This window comes from Nyctereutes procyonoides, unplaced genomic scaffold (assembly GCF_905146905.1).
Source record: "Nyctereutes procyonoides isolate TBG_1078 unplaced genomic scaffold, NYPRO_anot_genome, whole genome shotgun sequence".
Classification (NCBI taxonomy): Eukaryota; Metazoa; Chordata; class Mammalia; order Carnivora; family Canidae; genus Nyctereutes; species Nyctereutes procyonoides.
The window spans coordinates 5,679,872-5,707,511 of record NW_026575037.1 but is presented as its reverse complement, the minus strand read 5'-3'; the positions used below and the strand labels follow the sequence as shown (position 1 = coordinate 5,707,511).

At 34.0% G+C, this 27,640-nt stretch overlaps 1 protein-coding gene across 4 annotated transcripts in view; it reads right to left on the bottom strand.

Annotated features, from left to right (window-relative positions):
• The window catches only part of RASAL2 (RAS protein activator like 2), a 353,302-nt gene that overhangs the window by 225,602 nt on the left and 100,060 nt on the right, over nucleotides 1–27,640 (bottom strand). Inside the window, exon 1 of one of the 4 annotated variants that reach the window (XM_055319256.1) lies at nucleotides 9,625–9,761. The exons of the other annotated variants lie outside the window; for them this stretch is intronic. Within the exon in view, the coding sequence (XP_055175231.1) occupies nucleotides 9,625–9,670 (46 nt within the window). The 5' untranslated portion in view covers nucleotides 9,671–9,761. Of the gene's footprint in view, nucleotides 1–9,624; nucleotides 9,762–27,640 lie in introns of those variants that run through there. 4 annotated transcript variants of the gene reach the window in all.

Below are 27,640 nucleotides of genomic sequence, written 5' to 3'. Positions count from 1 at the left end.
TTTTTCATTTTTCACTTTGTGAACTTCTCACCATTCCGTAGGTGTACTCCTAACCTTACCATTGTTCCCTGTGTAAAATACCCCTAATGCCTTTCCTTAACTTGGGAGACTTTTATTAATCCAAACCTATCTCAAATGACATGTTGTCAGGGATTATTTGTGTTATGTATTTGCTTACATATTTGCTTCCTCACTATGTTGTAAACTGAGTAGTAAAAAAAATGACCTAGTTGCAACATACATCTAAAAATATTACTTGGACAATAAGGCAAGTTTTAGAAACTGAGAATTCTACTGGTTTTTAGCCTAGACCCTAACATTAGAATCTCTCATTTTCGAAACGAAGATTAATAGCAAATTCTAACATGGAGAGATAGTTAAATATTTATGGCATCATGCCCCTAAGTGAACCACCAGATTACTGACCTATGAAGAAATAAATTCTATCCTAGGTTAGAGATGGCTCAGCACTCAAGACTTTAGGCATAGTCTAGAAAAACTACTCTTTGATGTCACCATTAATTACCATTGACCACACTAGGCTGGATCCTTTGCACTTAACATCTCAACAAAGAATGTCTTCTGATTATCTCAGGGTTTGGTAATAAAAAGCTCAACAACTCAAATTTCAAGAAATTTAGCATGAAAAAAGATACTGGCAGCCAGAACATGGGATAACAGTTAATAATCTTTTTTAGGAAATCGACTAGGATATTTCAGATAAATAAACTGGCTAAGAAATTTTTAATACTTAGGATACTGGCTCTCATATGTTTTACTTCTCAACTTAATGACTTGGTGAATATAAGTAAATATCTTTATTTTAGCTAAAGAAGTCAAGCTAGCCAGTTATTTATTAAGGAAAGTCTTCACACATAAGCACATATTTTTTTCATTTTATTTGTCAGATTGCTCAGAAATTGCAAAACCACATGGAAAGAGTGAAATCTGATCATTGAAGCATGAGACAAAAAACAAAATTTTACTTTCAAGAATAGCTTCATTGGAACCTATGGTGCAAATTCAATGAGGTAAGTAAGCTAAAAATTTTTTTTAAATCAATTATACCTAATAATTAGTTTGAATTTTTATGTTCATTGGATTACTAGTTTCATTAACACTGGAGGTAACAAAATTACTTAGCACATATTAATAAACTAAAAATCCAGGTTAAAATAATTTTTAATACATAAAGTACCAAAATGAAACAAGCAGAAAAAGTTATCAATAGTGAATACAAAAATTTAAATCAATTCAAAGTAAAATTACTAAATAATAAAAGCACCATGAATGAATTCACTAGACATAATTCTTTTTATCTTTTAGTAGTCTTCAAGCCAAGCATAAAGCTCAGCATGGAGCCTGAACTCACTACCTAAGATCAAGACCTGAGCTAAAGACCAAGAGCCAAATGTTCAACTGACTGAATAACCCAGGTGTCCCCACTAGAGTTAATTTCTAAAGCATGATTTATATTCTAAAATTTAGAAAAGGATTATATTTTATTCAATGGGCTAAAAAAAAGCAATATACAGTTTTTATCTCAAAATCACTTGATAGTAGGATCCAAAAATATTACTCTGTAATCTGAGAAGTAGGATTATAGTCACAGATGACTTAAACCAAAACAAAAAATGATTTTAACAAAAACTGCTGGCATATTTCAGCAAAAAACACCTTAAAATAATTGTCCACCATACATAGATTATCCCATATATCTCAATGCTAGTAGAATAATAGGAAAAAGTGATTAAAAAAAGAGATCTTTAGCACCTGGGTGGCTCAGCCAGTTAAGCATCTGACTTTGGCAAAGGTTATGATCTCAGGGTCCTGAGATGGACCCTAACATCGGACTCCCTGCTCTGCAAGGAGCCTGCTTCTCCCTCCCTCTCCCTCTGCCTGTGCTCTCTCTCATTCTATCAAATAAATAAAATCTTTTAAAAAAATACATCTCAATAGTTCTCAATTTGATACAACTCAGTGTTCAACTTTGATACTCTAAAACATTATATATAAAATTTCTTAATGTGATAAATATATTTAAACCTAGAGTCAAAATCATATTTTTTCTAATACTGGTTATTAACTCTAAAAATTTAAATAATAATGTGTTACCAGTGGTATGTTGCTAAAACTTTAATAGCTACCACTTCTGAAACGCTGCCACCCACCACCAACACCAGCTTTTGATTTGCAATGTTTCTGAGGTATTAATACCCACCATGGTTAATTTGAGGGTATCAATGTAATGTCACTACGTGGCAATTGAGAATAGATGCACATTAACAGACTGGCGTCTGCAAGCTGGCGCTAGTTACATCACTGGGCGTTAACTTTCATTGAGCTCTTACCACTTGACAAGCACTGTGCTATGGACTTTACACAGCCCATTTCATTTAAACCTCAGGACAACCTACAAAGTATGTATATTTTTTCATCATAAATGAGAAAACTAGGCTCAGAGAGAGAAAATAATTTGCCCAAGGTCACATAACTAATGACATCACTAATCTGGCACAGCCAGATTTTTAAAATATTTTTAATTATTTTAATTATCATTCTTCATTCTGACCCATTGTTATTAATGGGTCATACATGGTCTAATTTTTAAATTAACTCATACGTTTGCCTTATTTGTAATACTACAATAAGCATCAATATTTTTTTGATAAGAAAAATCAGATCATGACATGAACCAATATTGTTATACTGAAATTTGCTGTAATACTATTATTGATGACATACAGAGTTTGGAAACAGGTCTTCATGTCTCCAAAGAATGATCTTCTTTGCTCTAAAATATTCTGCTCCTAAAATAAGGGATGCTGATTTTAAATATCAGATAAATAATCAGTAATAAACTAGAGCTCAGTATAAAAACCAACATACTTTATTATCTTTAAAAATTTTTTTAAGATTTTATTTATTTATTCATGAGAGACACATAGACATAGAGAAAGGCAGAAACATAGGCAGAGGGAGAAGCAGGCTCCATGCAGGGAGCCCGATAAAGGACTTGATCTCGGGGACTCCAGGATCATGCCCTGAGCCAAAAGCAGATACCCAACTGCTGAGCCACCCAGGCCGGCCATCATCTTTAAAATTAACTGTAAAGTATGCAATAAAAACAGAGATCAATCACAAGTATAAAACATGTGACAGTTAATTTTTCTTAAAAACATTTTCAAAATCCTGATGAAAAAATTAAAGAAGTCATGAACAAATGGAAGTGTACATACACACACAGCTCTTGGTTGGGACGTCTACATATTATTAAAAAAAAAATTGCAATGGTTCTTCTACTAAGCAGTTAGTAAATAAGAAGCTAAAATGAAGTACTCCCAGAATTTGAGAACACATTTAGAAAGTACCACTTAGACAAAACTGTTATCTTAAGAAATGATTTATAGGGGTGCCTGGCTGGCTCAGTCAGTGGAGCATGCAACTCTTGACCTTGTGATTGTGAGTTTGAGTCCCATACCGGGTATAGAGATTACTTTAAGATAAAATCTTAAAAAACAAAACAAATGAAATGAAATGAAATGAAATGAAATGAAATGAAATGAAATGAAATGAAATGAAATGAAATGAAATGATTGGGGCACTTGGTGGCTCAGTTGGTTAAGCATCTGACTGGATTTTGGCTGGCGTCATGATCTCAGAGTCATAAGATCAAGCCCCACATCAGGCTCCATGCTCAGCGCAGAGTCTGCTTGAGATTTCTCTCTTTCCCTTTCCCTGTTGTTCTAAAATGAATAAATAAATCTTTAAAAAGAAAGAGAAATTATTTATAAATGTATAATTAAGATTGTAGGGACGCCTGGGTGGTTCAGTGGTTAGTGTCATGCTCAGGGCATGATCCCAGAGTCTCAGGATCGAGTCCCCAAGTCCCCCATGGATTGGGCTCTCCATGGGTAGCCTGCTTCTCCCTCTGCCTATGTCTCTGCCTCTGTGTTTCTCATGAATAAATAAATAAAACCTTAAAAAAAAAAAGATTATAACATTTCTTGGGCCTACTCCAAGAAAATTCCAGGATGTATTCTCATGAACAGATAGCTTATTTTTATTTTAAAAATGCTATTTTTAAAAAAGATTTTATTTATTTATTTATTTATTTATTTGAGAGAGACAGAGAGAGCATGAGTGGGGGGGGGGGGACTGAGGTAGAGGGATGAGCAGACTCCCTGCTGAGCATGGACCCCCCAAGGCAGGGTTCAATCTCAGGTCCCTGAGATCATGACCTGAGTCAGTCAAGTGCTTAAGTGACTGAACCATCCAAGTGCCCCTAAAGCTACTAGTAATTGAGTTCTCACTATAAGTTAGGCAAAGCAATTGGCACAGGCTATCTCATTTAATCCTTGTTACAACTCCACAGCATCTATATTACAGCTCTATATTTTTATTGTGTTAAATTTTTATTCCAGTATAGTTAACATACAGTGTTATGTTAGTTTCAGCTAGAAAATATAATGATTCAACAATTCTATACATTACTCAGTGCTCATCATGATATAGTACACTCTTTAATTCCTATCACCTATTTCACCTATTCCCCCCAGCCACCTCTCTTCTGGTAACCACCAGTTCGTTCTCTATAGAGTCTGTTTCTTGGTTTGTCTCTCTCTCCTTTTTTTCCCCTTTGCTCATTTGTTTTGTTTTTTTTAAATTCCACATATGAGTGATTGTCTTTCTCTGATTGAATTATTTTGCTTAACATTATACTTTTGAGCTCCACCTATGTTGCTGCACAAGGCAAGATTTCGTTTAATAGTCCAATGTAAAGATATATATTACATTTTCTTTATCCATTCATCTATTGATGGACACTTGGGGACAACTCTATTTTCTTATAAAGAAAACAGAATTAGGTAGTTATATCTACTTCACAGCTAAAAAGAGTCAGAGCCAGAATTAAATCTCAGATATAACACCAACATAAGGACTAAGCAGTATATTACATTAACTATCATCTACCTGTTTGGTACCTGAAAATAAATTTAGAAATTTTAATTACAATTAAGATTAAAATCCTTAGTTTGCTACTAAGGATTATAATCCATTTTAATGGTCTTCCTTACATTTTTCTCTTAAAAATTTATGCAATGATTTTTTTACTTCTATGATTGGAGAAAAGTTTATTTCATTTTGCAGGGTGAAAAAAAAAACCTTATTGTTTACAGAAATAGAAAAATCTGTGAAATAAGAGAAATTCCAGGAAACACTTTTAAACATAGAGACACTCAGAATATTTTTTTAAAAGATTTTATTTATTCATGAGAGACACACAGAGACAGAGAGATAGACAGAGAGATAGAGAGGCAGAGACACAGGCAGAGGGAGAAGCAGGCTCCACAAAGGGAACCCGACATGGAACTCGATCCCAGGTCTCCAGGATCACGCCCTGGGCTGAAGGCAGCGCTAAACCGCTGAGCCACCGGGGCTGCCCAGAATATTTTAAACATATGCTGAAGTCATGTGGAAAAAAATAATTTGGTACATATTAATATGTAATATGCAAATATTAATACTGCAACTATAAATAGCTAAAATAACTAATATCCTAGCTAGGTAGGTGTTACACTCAATCACAGAAATGCAGTGACCCTTAGGAAAAATGGTATAAAGGGAACATATTTTTCTGTATTTAGAAGACATCTTTTTTAATGACAATGTAGAAAAAGAGAAGGTCCAATTATAGAGAAGATCTGAGGCACTATATAAGTTCTTATACTAATTAATCCTCATCAATATTTATTAGATGTACATCTTAGGAACTTATAGTATTTTTTTTCTAAATTGGTTAATGATTTCCTAGAATAAGTGAGGAAGCTGCTAGTTACTTAAGAAAATAACGTGCTTATTCCCAGCACTAAGAACTGTGTCTTAGGAATTCAACAAACTATTGTTGAATTAATGTATGAGGTCCTTTCCAATAGGATGTTTCATAAAAAAAATTTGTTTAAAAATTGAATGAGCATGCTAAAAGAAAACTATGTAGGAAAAAAAAAACAGTCTTCTAATTCCCAAGCTAGAGGTCTTTAAAAACTAACACTGGGGAGAGAATATTCTTACTACTATGACATTATAATGTCAGTTTAAGTAGACATAAACTATGACCAGAAAGTGAGCTACAGGGGATCCCTGGGTGGCTCAGTGGTTTGGCGCCTGCCTTTGGCCTAGGGCATGATCCTGGAGTCCTGAAATCAAGTCCCGCGTCGGGCTGCCTGCATGGAGCCTGCTTCTCCCTCTGCCTGTGTCTCTGCCTCTCTCTCTCTCTATGTCTATCGTGAATAAATAAAAAAAATATTTTTTAAAAAGTGAGCTACATAGGGTATATTTAATTTTCTTTCCTACTTTCTTTTCTTTTTTTTTCTTTTTTCTTTTTTAAACCTACCTGAGTAAGAATGATAATTTAGGAATCAAATTGCCTCCCAGTAACATAGAGTTTACACCCCATGTATGTTTACCATTACATAATCTTTTTTCTAAGTTTCGGGATGACTGGGTAGCTCAGCAGTTGAGCATCTGCTTTGGGCTCAGGGCGTGATCCCAAGATCCAGGATCGAGTTCCGCATCGGGCTTCTTGCAGGAAGCCTGTTTCTCCCTCTGCCTGTGTCTCTCATGAATAAATTAACAAAATCTTTAAAAATATATTTTTTTTCTAAGTTTCACATAGCTAGTGAGTGGCAACTAATAGGCCCTATGACATTTTGTTGATTTGATATGCTGTGATAGGTTTGTTACTCCTCATTTATCAGGTGTTTCAATTTACTTCCACTATTGCAAACATATTGGCTCAGTGCTTAGACATGGATGGGCCCCACAGCAGTTGGAATTACTTTTAGCTATAAAAAGTATATCATATTTTTTATATCGTGTCACTTGACCTATATATTATCTGACCTACATCAGATAAAGGAATATCTCCACAACTGGAATAGTAGTGAAGCCTTTGAGTTTCTCCCTCTTAAATTGTTTAGGGACCCTGAGCATGATATATTTCACTGCTTTAAGCATGAGGGTAATTATGGTCAGCTATGACACAAGAAACTTGTTTATGCTCAGAACATACACATGCTCAGAACAAATGAGGGTGCACAGAATTTAAGAACATTGCAATTTACTTATATTTGTTAATTACAACACTCAACAATCAGGTATCTCCTTTTCCTTCATAGTTTAAAAAAAAAGTCTCTATCAATTTAAGTTCGTTTTCCTAACAGAAACAAGATCTAATATATATTGAACAAATGCCATTTGCCAAACATTGTTTTATATGCTTTAAATGCATACTACATTACTTAATGCCTCTTGCATCTTGCAGTTCATATTGAGAAATAAAGGTAACAAACACTAGTGGGCTTCAAATTAAGAAATATATTAATTTTCTTAACACAGTCTTAAAGACATCTATGGATTAATATTCCATATCTTGCTTCAATAGTATAGTAGCAACTCTGATAAGAACACTTTTTATTCACATGGCACCTATGAATAAATGTTATGTAAACTATAATGTACATAGCATTTTCAAATTTCATTTATCACTTGTGAAGAAGGAATTATTATTCTATAAAGTGTAAAGAGAGATTCAGAGATGAAACTTCACAGATGATAAGTGGCACAGTTGGAAGTAGAATTCAGGTGTTCTGAGCCAATTGTATTCCTTCTATTGTGGGGAATGGAAATGCAAGAAAGTTTACACCTCCAGAAGGTTTGAAAAGTACAGACATGGACTCTGCTGGGCATGTGCTACTGCTCACAGAGAAAATATCTCCAGACAAGAATGAGCTCCAATCTTTGTATTAAACCGTATTTCAGTTTTAAGAGCTTGAATCTTCACTGGTGAAGCACTTAGTGGAGGATCACAGGATTTAATAAAAATTGCTGATCTGACTGGAAAGAATAATGTGTACTATTCTTTAATTACTGGACTTGAAATCCCTTCTCATAGCACCTTAAACTGTTTATGCTTCCAAATATATAGTTATTATATGCTTATAAGCAATAAAAATATTAGGAAATATATTAGGAATACAGTAAATATAGACTATTTTGTATCTCCTTAAGTAAACCATAAATGTATAAAAAGTAGGGACACAGTCTTTGAGCACATCATTCATACTAGGCAGCCAATAGCTTGGCAAATATGCAAATATACTAGAAACTGAAAGTTAAGTACAAAAGCCCAAAAACTTTATGAACACAAGCATTTTTAAAAAAAAAAAAACCCAAACCCCCAAAACCCTACAGCTTTATCAAATGCACACATATTAACTATTGAGAGGCACTGATCTTAAGAATTTATTTCAAACTCTTAATTTCCTTGGAAATTACTACTCCTTTACATCATCCTGTCATCATCTGATAAGGAAGCACACACACTGGCATCCAAGGAAATCCAACATCATCATCTTCCAGAAATTTCAACAGAGTGTTAATGCAGGCACATTAAAAAGATTTTGCTCTTGGTAATTATTTATAAGTCAAGGGTAAGAAGAAAATAGATACACTTAATAGTATCATTAAAACTCACTGAGCAAAGGAAAATCTAGGGAGGATAAAGTTTAAGAGGAATACCGAATTACTGGCACATATATATTTGGAAAACTATTTAATTTCTCACTGATAGGTCAGCCTTTTGCATTCTCCATCTTCATTTTAAAAGAAATTAAACTGTACTCCAGCAGCATAATTCTTCAACAACTCCCATTATTTTCTGAAGAGTTTAAACTTTCCTGATGTGGTCAACCTTAGAGTAAAGATAAGCTGAAATATTCTAATAGTAAGAGCTTGCTCAAAAATGACCTCAACTGAATGGAGATATTATCAGTTTTAGTGCTGAAGTTTCCAAAAATAACAAACAAACAAACATGGTTGTAACACAAAACTGAAATAGTTTAGCAGATAAGGTCAATCATTTCCAAGGCAATCACATAAAACTTTAAGAGTTCTTTTTTTGTATTTAACAGTGCTACCATCAATATGAAAGATTTTTAAGTTTAAATAAGTCCCACATGAGGTTTAAAAAAAAATGAATCAAACATAAGCTTCTATGTTATCTGAACACATTCAAGATTTGTATCTCTTGCTATCATCTTCAAATTGTGTATTTTTATGACACAAGCAAATGAAAATTCTAACCAATTTAAAGCTCTCAATACAATTCTGCTCTAAATAGTTCTAATAATATTTATTTTTATGAGAATATAATAATTCTATTTTCTAATTCTCAACTTTCTCATGAGGAAATTATTTGATTATATCTCCTCTAAATCTCATTTAACTTGCAAAAGTATATCAATGGAGATAAGGGTTAAAAAACAAAATGAAACAAAACGATACAAAACACTTTTACATAGGCTCCAAAGTAGAATTCAAGAATATAACATAAAGGGGAAAAATTCCTTAATTTAAACAATGTATTCTTTACTATTATTTACTATCATTCATTGAAAAAGGATTTCTGAAGCAGTGTTTATCACTTTTTAAAAACTGTACAAATTCATTTTATAATGATCAAATAGAATGGTTTATCTTATTATAAAACAGAAATAATTAAAATTCCAATAGTAATTAAAATTGAGCCATCCCTTCTTTATCCCCTTATTCATCACAATATACCTTCTCTTACTGGCTCATTGGTTGATTCTCCTTTCAGACTCAGCATCCTGGAGAAGCCATTGGAAAGAGTAGAGAAAATGCCACGGATGAAATATCCCTGCTGTTCAGACTCCTCTGACCTCCCTGTAGTCGGCCATGATCTAACAAATCTGATACTGCAGCGAGGTTCTGGCTCTGAAATAGATCTGGTGAATGGAACCCGAAGTGACCGGGTGTTGACCAGGTTCAGCTTCTCTGTTGATGTTCCAAGGACCTCAATAGCAGAGGAAGAAGCATTACTACCAACCATCTCTGGCAGGACCTTTTGTTGTCGTTCATCCAAGTCTCTTTTATTAGTCTGTAACCTCTCCCTTTTGCCCCCTTTCCACCTACAGCTGGGATGTGTTTGCCACCGATAAGCACCCAGTGGCTTTCCTAGACTGGAAACAGCATGTTCATTTTTCTTCCTCTTGATTTTCACTGGACCACGCCATGGATAACTCTTTAAGCTTGTTCCTATCTCTGAATTTGCATAAGCAGGTTCTGACAAAGATCTTCGATAGCTTGGAGGACAAGGTGATGTCTGTCTCTTAAAGATGCTCATCTTCCACGAATCCATTTTTTAACAACTTCTCTAAACTTTAAGTTTCCTCTACTCTGCAGTCTTTGCAGTTGAACCACACTTGTCCGTGCAGTCCAAAATATTCAACTGCTTAAGCAGCTTTCTTTGTGTGGCTTTGAACCACAGCAGATGTTGCTGCTTAAGAGCTGGTGTCATGTTATTACCCCATTTTCCCAGATCTCCGAAATTTTAGCAGCACCCAAAACTCTCTTGCCTGCAGCAAAGAATCTTCAGAGTGCAACAAAAGCAAAGATTTCCAGAAGATCATCTCGCTTCCTGCTGTAGGTTACATGTCTGTGCTAAGTTTTCAGGAAATGATTTTAAAGAAAATAAGAAGTGAAATAAAAACGGCAAAAAAAACCCACAAACACCTTTGTAGACCAATAGCAGTTAAGTGTTCACCATGCAAATGATAGTGGGTTAAAAACAGATTGTGAAAGTAGTCAGGCTGACATCCACATTTTATGGAAGAAGAAAGAAAACTTGCCTAAGCCTGCCCTTGAAGTGACAACTCTTCAGAATAGTTTCTAAAAGTACGTATTTTAGAAATTTAATTTCAAGAAAATCATTGCTATTTACACCACCACTTCACTCAAAATTAATACTGTTTTTCAACCAATAGGTAAAGTCATACACTGTTTTACTCAAGCAGGCAGTGCAAGGACAAGTCAAACTGGCCCAAAAAATGCCAAAATTTAAAGCCATTAAATGTAGATAAATATAGTAGGGAGAATTTTAAAAGCATAAATGGACAGAAAAGAGAACGGGGACAGAGGATATTTACTATGAACTGCAGCAAAGGAGAAGCAAAGTCTTGAGGCAATATCTTGTGGGAACCAGAACACAGGAACATATATACTAAATGACTTCTAAAAGGGAAAGTTTCCTTTGTAAATCTAATTGGGATAAGCTGTCTGGAAATACATTCCCTATCTGTTTAAACAAAGAAATTCCTTGCCTCTTCTTTGTGCTGCTTACAATTTAAAAAAAAAAAAAAGAGCTGACTATTTAAAATCTTCTTAAAGCAAAGTACCTTATAGTGAAACAAGATCATGAATGCCAAGTTGCCAGCTGGTTAATTTTTTTTTTCAAATGTCTGCTCATAAAACCCCGAAAACAGGGGTTTCAAATGGAAAGCCTGACAGACTTTAGGCCACCAATAAAAGAGATATAACATGATAATCAAATCACTTTACAGGTTGTAGAAAAAATAATTTCATCTGGAAAAGTAAAAACATAGTTGCAGAACACGTACAATGAAAAACCATTCTCACAGTCTCGTTACTATAGAAATAGGAAATTTATAGTACCTTATCTATTCTTTTAAACATATTAAAGTGTTTTAGTTATTTCCATTATCATAAGGAAATAATCCCATTTTTGTTTGTTTTTATAGGCTCCAAATTTATACATGTCTATATTAAAGAAATGCTGAAGTATTTGGCTTTCCCAAAAGCAATACACATCAAAGTAGAGTGTCTTATAATCACAAAATTTTCTCTTTAAAAAAAGCAAAAAGAAAAAAAAAACCCAGAAATCTGACTCTGCACAGACAAAAACAATAAACATTAAGTTCTAATCTCTATTAATGGCACATCACACCATCTACAAAATTAATCTGTGATGAAAATAAATCTAAATGTAAAATATAAAACTATAATGCTTAGAAAATAAACCATAGAATATGTTTGTGAACTGAGGGTAGAAGATTTCTTAGAATACAAAAATGTAATAACCATGATAGGAAAATATAAACAAATATAAATGCACAAAAACCAAAAGTGTCCGTTCAGTAGAAGACATATTATGTAATCAATAAGCAAGTCACAAAATGGGAGAAAATATTCACAATTCAATTATCTTATGCTTTGTACTACAATATATAAAGAACTACAATTAGTAAAAGAAAAAAGAAAGAAACCTAATATTTAAAAAACAGGCAAAAAAAGTTGGACAAACCCTTCACAAAGAAATCTATATGAATGGTCAATAAGCATATGAAAAAGTAATCAACCTCATTAGTAATTAGAGAAATACAAGTTAAATGTATAATGAAATATCAATCACATCCAATAGCATGGCTAACATTTAAAGGTCTAACAAACAGTACAAGTGTTGGTGAGGAAGTGGAGCAACCAGAAAACTCATAATTGGTAATGGGAACATAAAATGGGTTCAACTACTATGAAACAAATTTAACATTTTCCTTATAAACTGACATCTAGGGACTCCTTGGTGGCTCAGCGGTTGAGCATCTGCCTTCAGCTCAAGGTGTGATCCCAGGATCCGGGGATCGAGTCCCACATCAGGCTCACTGCATGGAGCCTGCTTCTCCCTCTGCCTGTGTCTCTGCCTCTCTCCTCTCTCTTCTCTCTCTCTCTCTCTCACATGAATAAATAAAATAAAATCTTAAAAAAAAAAAAAACCTACATCTACCCAAGACCCTGCAGTTCCACTTCACTCACAGGCATATTTACTCAAGAGAAATTAAAATACACATACTTATACTTCAATGTTCACAGCAGCTTTATTTAGAACAGCCAAAAACTGGAAACAACCCAAATGCCCATCACAGAATGAATAAACTAAATTGTGGTATTTTCATACAATGATGTACTACTCAGCCAGAAAAAGAATGAACTATTAACAACAACAACTAAAAAAACAATGTGTATGAATATCCCAGATATTATGCCAACAAAAGGAACTGGACATAGAAGAGTGCATACTGTATGATTCCATTTCTACGGAATTTTAAAACCAGATAAACTAATCTATGATGGGGAAAAAATTCATAAAAACAGTTGTCAGTGGTAGAGGACGCTATTAACAGGAAAGGCAGGAAGCTGTCTGGGGTGATGAAAACTTTCTAAGTCTTGATAGAGATAGGAATATGGGTTTATGTATTTATTAAAAAGCTATTCACATACTTAAGATTTATGCATTTTGAGGGGCACCATGGTAGCTCAGTCAGTTAGGCAACTGACTTGATTTTGGCTCAGGTCAGGATCTCAGAATTGTGAGATCTTCCCCAGTACTGGCTCAGCACGGAGTGGGCTTGAGATTCTCTCCCTTCCTCTGCCTCTGCCCCTCCTCCTGCTTCTGTGCATGCATGAGCTCACTCTCTCAAAATAAACTCGTAAAAAAAAAAATTATGCATTTTCCCATAATTAAATTTTACCTTAAAAGATCGTAAGCAATACTGAACTTTTAGTTAGTAGTTTGCTTAGCCAGTGTTATGGGTTGGTGATTCTGAAACTACTTTCTGTGTATTTCATGCGTGAGGAAAGGATAAAAAACACATGGAAGAGAATAAATGGATGGATGGATGAATGAATACATACATACATACATATATACTAATACATACATACATAATACATATATACATACATACATACATATATACTAATACACACAGAACTAACTTTATGTACCTAATATTGAACTGTGGAGGATACATACTTGTGTATTATTCTAAAAATACATAACCTAAATCTAATCTAATCACAAGAAATATCAGAAAACCTCAAATCACAGATCTATAAAATAACTGTCCTTGCTTCAAAAATGTCAAGGTCAAGAAAATCAAAGAAAAGCTATGAAACTGTTGTAATTCAAAAGAGACTACAGAGAAACCATTAAAAGCAATGCATGATTGTAGATTGGAGCCTAAACTGGGAAAAGAAAAAAAAAAACAGCTATAAAGAACATTATTGGGACTGACAAAATAGAATATGGATTATGGATAATAGAATCATATCAACATTAAACTTCCTGATTTTGATAATTTTACGATTACAAAAGAGAATGTTCTTATTCTTAGGAAATTCATACAGAAGTATTTAGGGACATAGGAGGATGATGTTTCCAACTTACTCTTAAATGATTCAAGAAAAAACTATGCATAGAAAAGTAGATAAATATGATAAAGCAAATGGGGCAAAATGTACATAATTATTAAATGTAGGTAAAGGATATATAAGCATTCTTTGCACTTCAGCAAATTTTCTATAGGCTTGAAATTACATTGAAATAAAATATTAAACAAAAATTTTTTTAATTTTGCAATTATTTCCTTTGGGTCTATAATACAAAGACCACTTCAGAGTATCTTGTAACCAATATAAAAAAATATCTAGTTCCACGGGTTTTTTATTTTAAGATTTTATTTATTTATTCATGAGAATAAATCTCCAGGATCACACCCTGGGCAAAAGGCAGACGCTTAACTGCTGAGCTACCCAGGCATCCCTAGATCCACAGGTTTTATGGTAGAGGGAAGTTTATCAAGATCATCTCCTATTAAGATACCTCAATGGAAAATTAAACTAAGACTATAATTTTGAGGGGCCACTTGGGTGGCTCAGTCAGTTAAGCGTCTGTCTTCAGCTCAAGTCATAATCCTGGGGTCCTGGGATTGAGCCACATGCAGGGTCAGGCTCCCTGTTCAGTGGAGAATCAGTTTCTCCCTCTCCCCCAGTCATGTGTTCTCTCTCTCTCACTCTCTCAAATAAATAAATAAAATCTTTTTTTTAAAGCTATAATAAAAGTTGCACAGTAGAACTTGAGCCCTGTAATCAACACTGTGAAACTCAGAGACTCAATGTTAAATGAGAAAATTCTTTTACATACTAAATAGGTAAGGTAAAAGTAATTATCAGTTTCTAAATCATCCGCTCAATTCTTTTGAGGAAGTACCACAAATCTTCTTACGAAAAACTTCCCTATTTAAGGAACATGGAACTGGAAAATAATAAATACAGAAAAAGACTCAAGAGAAATCAGAAAGCAAAATAGCTACAGACTGAGGAAGTGACAGTCTCTAAGAAGGATAGTTAAAGAAATAAAAGACTCATCTCTCTCATGGCTGCTAAAGCTTGAGTCAAATGCTTCAAATAACTTTTATCATTATGAAAGCCTAATGTTACTTATGTTATTTATTTCTCCAGGTTTTATCTTTCATCTGAATTTAAGACAATACCCTGCCACTCTACATTTTCGAATTTTCTCAAAATATAATGACGAATTCATGACTTAAGATAATATTTACAGAATTTATAGTTTCTTAAAATTAGAAACAATGACACTAGTACCACTGAACTACTAAATTCATTATAAATCCTACTATAAAAATTGGCTGCTGATTGAAGTGTCAGTACAATAACATTTCTGCCACCTCAAATTTCAATGAACTACTTTAAATTTTTCACAATAATAATATGAAATATTTAAAGCACAGCTTTAAGAACGCTTCTGTTTTCTAAGTCAAAAGCAACATGAATTCTCTATATAAATATACAAGTACTTATAGCTGTATAGAGTAGTATTTCAAATTGTAATTGAGCATCTACCATGTAATGTAGTCACTGTATCAGACTACAGGAAAAAAAAAAAAAGGACAGACACTTATCCCTATCCTCTTGGAACTGCCAGTTGATCAGCAAATGCTTACATTAAAAAGGGAAAAGTATACAAGGTGTCAGAGGAGTATGTAGTAAGAGGATTTTTAACAAGTCTAAGGCTTAAAGATAAAACCAATTTCTGAGATTCTCTTGATCTTGAGATTCTATTATTATAGTCAATTCTACTATAATGTGATGTGCATTCCTAAAAATCCCCACACTATACAAAATTGCACAATAGAACTACAGGGCTCATGGGGAAGATGGGGTTGGGGAGCCACACACAGAAACTGCAACAATGACACATAAGAAGGATAGGAAACTAATTAAAACTATAGGCCATTTTATACATGCTAACTCGTTAAGAAACACCTAAATTCTAAAATAAATCTGCCAGGTTACTTTGATTTTTTTTTTAATTTTTTTTTATTTATGATAGTCAGAGAGAGAGAGAGAGAGAGAGAGAGGAGAGAGAGAGAGAGAGGCAGAGACACCGCAGTACCCTGGGTGGATGGATATGGCTCATAAACCCAGTAGAGAAATGGAGGTAGCTTCTAGCCGGTTGAAATGTATGCTTTCTGAGTATTTCCTATATGTTATAGTTTAATTAAATATACTTTTCCGTGTTTAGCTAGTGTCTCTCAGACAAATGGGACATAAGCAAACACAAAATTTACTCAATACTCAAATTGTTCCTTAATACCTAGCACACGGTACAAGTTCTGGTTTTGAAAACAAGCATGCTAACAGAACTGACTGTATTTCCTCTCCCCTTCCATATACAGCTGACCACAGGTCCACTTTTACATAGGGTTTTTTTAATATACATACAGTACTGTAAATGCATTTTCCCTTCCTTGTGATTTTCTTAATAACGTTTTCTTTTCCATAGCTGATTTTTATTGTAAAAAAGTATTGTATTGAATTATACTGTACGCACTATACAACACATATACCAAATAGGTTATTGGTAAAGTTTCTGGGTCAACAGTAGGATATCACTAATTAAGCTTTGGGATAGTCAAAAATTATATGTGGATTTTTGACTACACAGGGGTCGTTGCCCCTAGCCCCTGCATAGTTCAAGAGTCAACTGTAAAAAGAAGGTTAAAAAATCTACAGGAGACGTTACCACCAGAAAGCAGATTAGCAGCAAAGGAGAAGTGGCTCTTTTTTATTTTTAATTGAAGTGTAATTAACAGTGTTAGATTAGTTTTAGGTGTGCAATAACTCAACAATTCTATGCATTATTCAGTGCTCATCAAGTAAGTATACTCTTAATCTCCTTTATCTATTTTATGAATCCCCCAACCTTCTCCACTCTGGCAACCACTAGTCTGTTCTACATATTGGAGAGTCTGGTTTTTTGTCTTTCTTTTTGTTCATTTGTTTCTTAAATTATACACATAAGTGAAATCATAAAGTATTTATCTTTCTCTACTATTTTAACTTGGTGTGATAACTCTAGGTCCATCCATGTTGTTGCATGTGACAATCTCTCATTCTTTTTTATGACTAATATTCCTTTTTACACACACACACACACACACACACACACACACACACACACACCATTTCTTCTTTATCCATTCATCTATCAGTGGATACTTGTGTTGCTTCCAAATCTTGGCTATTATAAATAATACTGTAATAAACATAGAAGTGCATATATTTTTTCAAATTGGTATTTTTATTTTCTTTATGTAGATAGTAGTAGATTACGATAAGAATTACTGGATCATATGGTATTTCTATTTTTAACTTTTTGAGGACCTCCATACTGTTTTCCACATTGGCTGCCCCAATTTGCATTCCCACTATGCATAAGAGTTCTTTTTTCTCCACATCCTTGCCAACACTCATTATTTCTTATGTTTTTGAGTCTAACCATTCTGACAGGTGGAAGGTGATATCTCACTGTGGTTTTGATTTGCATTTCCCTGATGACTGGTGGGTGTTGAGCATCTTTTCATGTGCTGTTGATCAGCTGCATTTCTTCTTCGGAAAAATGTCTCTTCAGGTCCTATGCCCATTTATAACGGGATTATTTGTGGGTTAAAAAAAAAGGATTATTTGTGGGTTGGGGGCTGAGTCGTATAAGTTCTTTTGTACATTTTGGATATTAATCCCTTATTGGATATATCATTTGCAAATATCTTCTCCCATTCAGTAGGCTGCCTTGTTATTTTGTTAATGGTTCTTTTGCTGTGCAAAAGCTTTTTATTTTGGAGTAATCTCAATCGTTTATTTTTGCTTTTGTTTATCTTGCCTGAGAAAATGTATTTAGAAAGATGTTGCTAAGGCCAATGCCCAACAGATTAGTGCTTATGTTTTTATTTTTTTTCCTAGGAGTTTTATGGCTTCAGCCATCATATTTAGGTCTTTAATCCATTTTGAGTTTATTTTTGTGTATGGTGTAAGAAAGTGGTCCAGTTTCATTCTTTTGCATGCAGCTGTCCATTTTTCCCCAGCACCATTTATGAAGAGACTGTCTTTTCCCCATCATATATTCTTGCCTCCTTTATTTCTATTTTCTTTCAGTCATTTTCTTTTTTAACAATAAAATATATTATTTGTTATTACCAGAGATTTTCATTTTTATACTAATTTCTGTAATAATAAACTTTACAATGAGAATGTGTATTTTGCTCCTTTTGAAAGTATATATATACACATATAAAACTTTATACAACATATATAGAACTTTATACAAATATATATACATATACATAAAACCTACAAGCAGCAAAAATGAAAACCTTAACATTAATCCACAGATTCTGAATTACAGAACAGGGAATTAGAAAAGTCATCACAGATCAACTTAACTAATAACTCTTTGACATAATCAGAAAACGTCAGAGTGAAGAGATTTGTCAATAATTACTTAGTTAACAGCAAAACAAACAACAAACAAACAAACCCATGTGCATCCCAATCCCAGTTCAGGATTCTATAACTTCCTTAAATCAGCATTTTCCAAATTATCATTCCCAAGAACACAGTTGAAAACGTTAGGCTTAAAGAGCATAAGTGTGACATTAAGACCAGTTATTGCAGTGTTATTTAAATGCTAAAAGTCTTTGTTTTTTTAAAGTTTAAAATACACTATCATTTTCTCATTAAAATGTCCTTTTAGATTTACCTCAACTAAGGGAAGTAAAGATGAAAAGGAAGAACTTGAGCTTTCTCAGTTTACAAATAGTCTTCCATCACTTCCTATCTTAAGACATACCTTTTCTATACTGAAATCCTATTCTATATATCCCACATGCTTTAGAAGACATGACGTATGCTCAATTAACAAAGAGTTCTGGAGTCCTGATACTAGAACAAGAGAGTACATTCCTTCTTAGATCGATTCATGAAATGCTTTAAGAATAGGAGCCACTTCTACCAACTAGAAGAAGACATCTTTCAAAAATACAACGTCTTTGTTTATACAGAGCTAAGTAATTAATAACAAAACATCCCTTTCCCATCTCCTATCACTGGAGCACATCTGCTTCCTGATGAAACACTTCCTGTGGCAAAAACTACCTCCCTTCTAAGTAGTAGAAGTAAAAGACACACCTGACATACACATATCCACTTCTTGTTGAAGAGATAAAAATATGTCTAGAAAGGTCAAATGATTATTTTTAATAGACAATATTGGAATCAACCATCCTTTAAAATAAGAAGGCATTTTAAAATAAAAAACGCTGATCGCTAATGCCATCATTAAAGTCTTTTTTTAAAAAATAAAAACTCTGGTTTCCTCTAACCTCTCTGATCATACCTTCGCTATCTAGTCTAAATGTTGGGAGTTTTTCAAAGCTGGGTCCTTAGCATCCTCTCCCCATATTCTCACCACGCACCTCATCATTTCCTGTTACCATATCAACTTATACCTCTAGTCCAGACCTTGTTTCCACTGAGCAACATACTCATATAGTCAATTTGACATTTTGTGATCTCAGTTTCAAAATGTATAAAACCTAACCCATGGTCTTTTCTTTAAAATTTGTTCTCATTCCAGTGTTCCTTATCTTTTTTTTTTTAATTTTTATTTATTTATGATAGTCACACACACAGAGAGAGAGAGAGGCAGAGACACAGGCAGAGGGAGAAGCAGGCTCCATGCACCAGGAGCCTGATGTGGGATTCAATCCTGGGTCTCCAGGATCGCGCCCTGGGCCAAAGGCAGGCGCTAAACCGCTGCGCCACCCAGGGTTCCCCAGTGTTCCTTATCTTAATAAAGGACACTACATCCATTTAGTTATACAAGTCCCAAACCTCATTCATCTTCCTCCTTTACCGCGCAATATACAATCTGTAAGTCTTGATTTTTTTCTCCTAAGTATTATTTAATCTATCTACTTCTTGCCATTTCCCCTAAATTAACCTACTATTACTTCTCACCTGGATTACAACAGCCTCCCAAATTCATCTACCTACCTCTACTATGGCCCATATGTAAACCATTATTCTTACTATAGTCAGAAGAATCTTCTTGAAATACAAATTTATGGCATCCTGTTTAAAACCTTTCAGTGGTTTCCCACTACTCTTATAAAAGGCAACACAAAACCAGCCAAAATTCCTTGACATACCCTGGCCCCATACCCTACCCCTTCAGCTTCCCTCTTAAAGACAAACTTAAAACCTTTCATCAGTCCTTCATATTAGCCACTTTCCTTCCCACCACAGGGTTCTTGTTCACATTGCTCCCACTTTCTAGAAGGATCTTCCTCCCCTTATCGCCTTCCTACTCACGCTTCTGATTGCAGTTCAAGTATAACCTCCTGGAGGAAGCCTGTCCTGACTCCCCTATTACAGGCCTTCACAGACTCATGCATCTCTCTATTACAATTGCACTTGTATTTGGACATTTCCTTGTGAGACTATTAATCAATATCTGTTTTACCCATAAGGCTATAACCTCCATGCCTGTTTCTATTATCCATAGTGATCCCACTGCTTGACAAAGATGGGCACTTAATAAATATTTGTTAAATTAATTAATAAAATCTGAGAAAGATCTAGAATAAAAGTACCTAACCTCAGACTAATAGCACCTGCTTAACATTATGTCTGATACCATGGAAATCACATCAAAATATACACTGTAGGGAAAGGAGGGCAGAGCAGGGAGAGAAAACAGTCATATAATTCACTGCAGGTAGTTGTTTTCCTTGAACCTGGTAGTTACTTATTTCCTCAAGTATATGGAGGGATTCTTTCCCTTAAAGAAAGGAAAACAAGAATAATGTAAAATGGGAAAAGGACAAGAAAGAAGCATGAAATACTGTTTTAGTTGTTAAGAAGTTTTTTTTCCAGAAATACAAATTTAGTTGATGCAGAAACTATTAAGACACATGCATATTTGAGGCAATATAGGTCGTTAGTTATAAGGAAAAAGACTAGATCCCTCTCAGAAAGGCCACGTCAGTCTAAGTAGAGAAATGGTATATCAAGTACCTCTGTTAGCTGCTGAGAGAGAAGAAAAACTTTAAAGAAACAAAGCGAGGTTAAAGAATTTCCAAATAGAATTAAGTTTTATGAAGCATAATGTCATAAAATCATGTCCTCTGCTTTTCAGGACAGTACTGATTAATTAATTTTCATTCTTTTCAATATAGAGGACTCATAAAATTATAAACAAAAGTAATTTATTTTACTGTTGTAAGATTTTTCCAGCAAATAAACTTTTTATCAGAAAAAAAGACAGAAAAGATGATTTGTGGCATTTACTGTGGTCTTAACATTCGCTTAATACATGACCTGTGTTTATCCTATTAACCATATATAAAGGGTATAATATAGAGCTGTCAGGTCGAGTTAAAATGCAACGGAGGATTATCAGTCAATGTTTGTGAAGGAGAACCAATAACGGTAATTCCAAGATGAATCTACACTGATTTATGTCATGGCAGAGCAATCTGAAATTGTTGGAACAGATTCCCTCAAAAGTGATCCAGATTTAAATATATTTTTTCGCTGTTTCCTGTTCAGATACAGAAATTTGATCCTACTATGAGCCTTTATTCCTTTAAAAAATAATTTCCCTGATTCTCAAGTTGTGACTCAGTCTCACTGTGTCTATTTGCCTTCTGCCAGGGATCAGCTTCTCTGTGGGAACTGGAAATGTGTGCATACCCAAGAAGTGATGCAAGATCTGAACTTTCCCCAAGGGCAGTGCCAGCATCCTAGGACTTCAGACTTCTGTACTTCCTCTCCTAAACCAGTCTCTAGGAGATGGAATGCAAAAGAAATAGCTGTGCAGCCTCAGAGAGGGAAGTACTGAAAATTATATATCCATTTGCCTACTTAGTCACTGCAGGCCTCTAAATTCCTTCCCATTTTCATTATTAGCTTTGGAAGTTAAATTTGTCACTTACTGATTGGTTGTTTAAGCTAGGTAAATATAATCTATATCTATCCATCTATCTCTGAAGTATTGGTTTTATTATTTAAAAAAAATACTAAATCCACTTCGTTACAGAATGAATGGATATATGTTATCTCATAACAGCTGTCCTAAACTTATCTCATACTGACTTGGAAGAGACATAAAAATATGAAAGCATTCTGTAGGGGCCCCTGGGTGGCTCAGTCGGTTAAGAGTCTGCCCTAGGCTCAGGTCATGATCCCAAGTTCCTAGGATAGAGGCCCACATCCCGGTTGCTTAGCAGGGTGTCTGCTTCTCCTTCCTCTGCCTCACCCCTCTGCTTATGTTCTGTCTCTCACTTTCTCTTTCTCTTAAATAAAACAGATAGAAAGAAAGAAAGAAAGAAAGAAAGAAAGAAAGAAAGAAAGAAAGAAAGAAAGAAAGAAAGAAAGAAAGAAAAGAAAGAAAAGAAAGAAAAGAAAGAAAAAGAAAGAAAAGAAGGAAGGAAGGAAGGAAGGAAGGAAGGAAGGAAGGAAGGAAGGAAGGAAGGAAGGAAGGAAGGAGAGAAAAAAAAGAAAGAGAAAGAAAGAGAGAGAAAGATGCTATAAACACTTTTAATTGTAATTTATATGGTTTTTAAAATTTCTTCTTCCTTCATCCTTCTATTGCACTAACGCATTTTCCTTTGTATTTTAGTTAGTTTTATGTATTGTTCCCTATTTTAAGCTTCTTTTTGGATCTGCTGGGAACTCTGAGAGGCTTATCCCCTGACTTTAAGAAGAACTTCATGTATCAATTAGATGATCTATTTTAATTAAAGGATCTAGCTAACAATTCAGCTATGCTGACCAAAGTTCTTAAACATTTCAGTAGAGGGAGGAGCAGCTGGTTCACATTCTTTGGCACATTATCAAAAGTAGAAGCTGGTGATAGAATATTGTTCTACTTAATTTTTCTAATAGTTGAAGTCATTAATCCTTGTCACTCTTTTGTGAAGTAGACTTTTGTACTTCTTTGGAATTATCTTTATTTAAAGCATACAAGTACATATAGAAATAAGACATGTTTGATTCAGATATAAACTCAAATAAGAGCAGGTCTTCACTATCTAAAAACATATGCTCTAACATGGAAAATTCACAGTGAATGCTTATTCATGATATACATAGGGGTCCCCCCCCCCCCCCCGCCGGCCTCCCCAGGGTTGAAACCCAAACAAATTTGAATATGCGTAGGATCTTGTACCAAAGACACATAAACTCAGAAATAAAAACTCAAGTTCAATCTTTCTCCAAAATCATTAGATCACATAGTCTTGTTCTTTACTTTGCAAAACAGTTCATTCTAGCTGATGATGGATTCTTTTCTACCAATAATCAATCTTATCAGTAGCTGTTTTCTTTTTAGATTACAGTCAGTCAGGATACCAGTTTAACTTATAAAATATTAAAAGGTTTGGTAGGACACAAATACATAGGTAGAACTTAATAAACATATTTAGGTAATCTCAGAAGTATGAAGTCATACACATATTTAAGATACTACTATGCAGGGTTTCATATATTTTGTTACCTCTTTTCCTCTAATTATTCAAAATATATTTTGGCTTTACAAAATTCTGGATGTTCATAAGCACCTTCAATTCTTTTGGTACCTATTCTTGAATTGTTAGAAAATATAGATACACACACAGGAAAACCAAGTAGTCTATAGTGAGATGAAAAATAAAAGAAACAGAAGCTAGACTTACTTCTTTGTTTTCTAACAAAGAATAGGAAATACAGTCTGTGTAGCAAGGTTTCTCAAATTCATTTTAGATATGATCATTTTTTGAGCTTCTTAGGATACGTTCTGGGGAGAAGTGTCCTGTGACCTGAATGACAATTACCAGCATCCCTGGCCTCTATCCACTAGGTATGAGAAGCATACCTTCACCTCCCTAGTCATGACCATCAAAAATGCTTCTAGATACTGCCCCCAGTTGAGAACTCTGGTCAACCATATAGAATAATAGTTTCACACACTTTTTCCTAACACATACCATCAGTAAAAAAATCCAGAGCATACATCTCTATCTAGGTATATTTATTTACAAGGTATATTCATAGACTATTGTACTAATGTGATATACATTATAAGATATAAATTCATTTAAAAATTAAAATAATGAAATAAAAATATATTAATAGAAGGGCTAGAAAAATTTTAATAGAAGGGAATAAAAATATATTAAGAGGTGCAAATAATATATTAGCACATTTATAACTTGAACCCCAGAGGATTATCTTATGTATATACCACACTTGAGACAATTGGTATAGATTATACTCACAGATAGAATTGTTTCTTTTATTGGCTTCATTACTGATTATGACATATTCATGCCATTTATAAACTAAATATAATATATAGTACAACAGATATTTTGATCTTTGTTGAAAAGTGAAAATACTAAAGTTTCTATGAAAATACATTAATTAAATCCTTGATATTGTTAAGAAGTATGACCTTGAGACCAAGAACTCAGGATAAATTCTCTGGTTGACTATGATCTTTACTTCCTTCTGGCTCAAAAAGTGACAGACAGATGCCAATATTCATACCACAAAGTTCCCACAAAGTTCCACAATCCTTATTTTCAAACTAACTCCACTACTGGACCAGCAATTAGTTATTTTATCCTCACATAACAATTTTTATTAAAAACATTTTGGGCATATATACCAAGGAATGTAAGAACTATAATTATGGCTATTGCTGAACGTCCCCTGACGTATGCCATAATAATGTAGCCATACAACAGTGGTTTTGGAGATTATTATGAATGTTCGCTTAGAGTAACTCATGGTTGACAATGATGTAGTTGGTATCTGTTTAACTGCTCCAGATATTACAAAGGTAATATAAATCAATATTTGAGGAGTGCCTGGATGGCTCAGTCTGTTGAGCAACCAACTTTTGATTTCGCCTCAGGTCATGATCTCAGGGTCTTGGGATCGAGCCCTGTATAGGGCTAGATGATGATAATTGCCATGGTTACTTGTCCTATCTTAGATGCTTCTAAATGCCATATGGGTCTTAATTTTATAATGGGTGTCAATGAATGGGGCACCACATTATTAAGCAAACTTAATGTTCTCAACTAGGAATCACTGAATCAAAATAAAAGAAACATCTAAGGGACAGCACTCAACTTTGAGAGTTATAAATATGAGAAATTAGGTACTTTTCATGACATCTGTAATTCTTCACCCAAGAACAATATAATTTAGTTCAAAATTAGGCTAATATACATATATTCATAAACACAAAGTATAATTTACCTATTAAATGGTAATAATCTATAAACGTTTGTTGAATTAAAAACAGAATCAGAAGGTTAAGTTAGAGGATTTTACTATTCCTAGGTTTTATTTAAAAATGCTTTGTGGTAGGAAATATTTTAAACAATGTGTGAATTCAAATTATTTTAGTGGTAGATTTTTTGGTAACATAATTAATATTCTCCTAAAAAAATGAAACTGTAGTCATTCATTTCCTGCCATGACCAAGTAACTGATACTGAGCTTGCTATTCTGCTGTAAACAAGAAAACCAGACAAAACATTTGACACAAGTTTTTCAGATATCAGAAAACAGGAAGCACAGGACTGCAATCCCTAGTAGAAGGAAAACATAACAGATAAACCTTACGATAATCCTGGATTTTAGGCTAGAGATACTTTCTAATTATTGGCACATGGAGAGGAACACAGGCAGAACACAATGGTCTCACTGAATATGAGAAGATAGAAGTGGAAGTTCAGGGAGACTGAGGCTGATGGAATTTGCAGGGTAAAGTACTAAAGAAAAGGAAATTACACAAAGAGATCCAGAAATCTGCATGGGGATCTGTTAGAGTTACTGGTTGCATAATTAAGCTGTATATCCATAGGATTAAATTTCACAACTACTAGCAAGAAAGCTGCTAAAGAGCTATAAACTAGAAAATCTTCATAGCTCACTCAGGATTAGAAGATATTTGAAATCCCTCAAACAAAAGAAGAAACCTTGTTTAATACCTAAAGCATTTGTACATATCTTCAAAAAGTAATACACTGGTAGAATTTAGTTAGACCAAGAAAAAAGGCTATTTTAGACCCACTGATATACAACTTTAAATCAAAGCTCAGAATTAACAGCTGATTCTCAAGAAATGTAATCTCAATCATAATTAAAGACAACAAAAGCAAAAAATCAACAACGTAAAGATCACAATGTCCAATATCCAATCAAAAAAGGCTACCCATAATATGAAGTAGGAAAATGTGAAGCGGGATCCCTGGGTGGCGCAGCGGTTTGGCGCCTGCCTTTGGCCCAGGGCACGATCCTGGAGACCCGGGATCGAATCCCATATCGGGCTCCCGGTGCATGGAGCCTGCTTCTCCCTCTGCCTGTGTCTCTGCCTCTCTCTCTCTCTCTCTGTGACTATCATAAAATAAAAAAAAAAAAAAAAAAAAAAAAAAGGAAAATGTGAAGCAAAACAGTAGGGAAATTAATCAGTAGATAATATGCCAGAAATGATAAGAGGAGGTAAACTGAGCAGCCAAGACGATATAAAGTTATTATAAACGTTTAAGGACTTAAAGAAAGATATGATAACAAAGAAAGAAATGGAAGATATGTTTTAAAGAACCAAATGAAATTTATGGAACTGGAAAAAACAGTATCTGAAATGAAAACTTTATGTAATAGAAGAGCAGATAACATTTCATTAAAAAAATTTCAGTGACCATGAAGACACAGCAACTCAAAACATACAAATTAAAAAACAGAAGTTGAAGATAATGACCAGTAGTCTGTGGAACCATATCAAGCAATTCCTGAAGGAAAGAATAAAAAGAGAGAGAACAGAAATAAAGTTGAAGAAATAGACTGAAATTTTTTAAATTTTTTACTAAAATCCATAAAACCAACAAGAAACCCAAAGCAGGATAAATCCAAACACACACACACACACACACACACACACACACACACACACCAAGACATATAATAATTTAACTGCTAAAAAACACTTATGAAGAGAAAAATAATAAAGTTAGCCAGAGAGTTTGGGGACATAACAGGAAGAGGAACAAATGAGAATGACTATTGATTACTCATCAGAAAGAATCAAGCTTCAAGATGATGGAACAACATTTTTATGCACAAAAAAAAAACTGTTATATTAAATTATATGTTCAGCAAAAAACCTATTAAAAATGAAGGCCCAAAAAAAGGACATTTGTGGAAAAAAAAAATGCTGAGTGAATTTACTGTCACTAGACCTTATGAAGGCCTAAAAGAAGCAAAGAAAAATAAAAATAGAACAGAAATCAATGGAATTGAGAACAAGAGAAAAATGGGGGTGAAAATCAACAAAACCAAAAACTAGTCCTTTGAAAGCAACAAAAGCAATAAATCTCTATTCAGGATAACCAAAAATGAGACAAAACACAGAGATTATTAGTATCAGGAAAAAAAGAAGTCGTAACTGCTGATCACATGAATAATAAATATTACAAACAACTCTTTGCCCACAAAAATGGTAACATATAAAACATTTCTTGAAAGACATAACTTACCAAAACTCACACGAAACACAATAGATAATCTT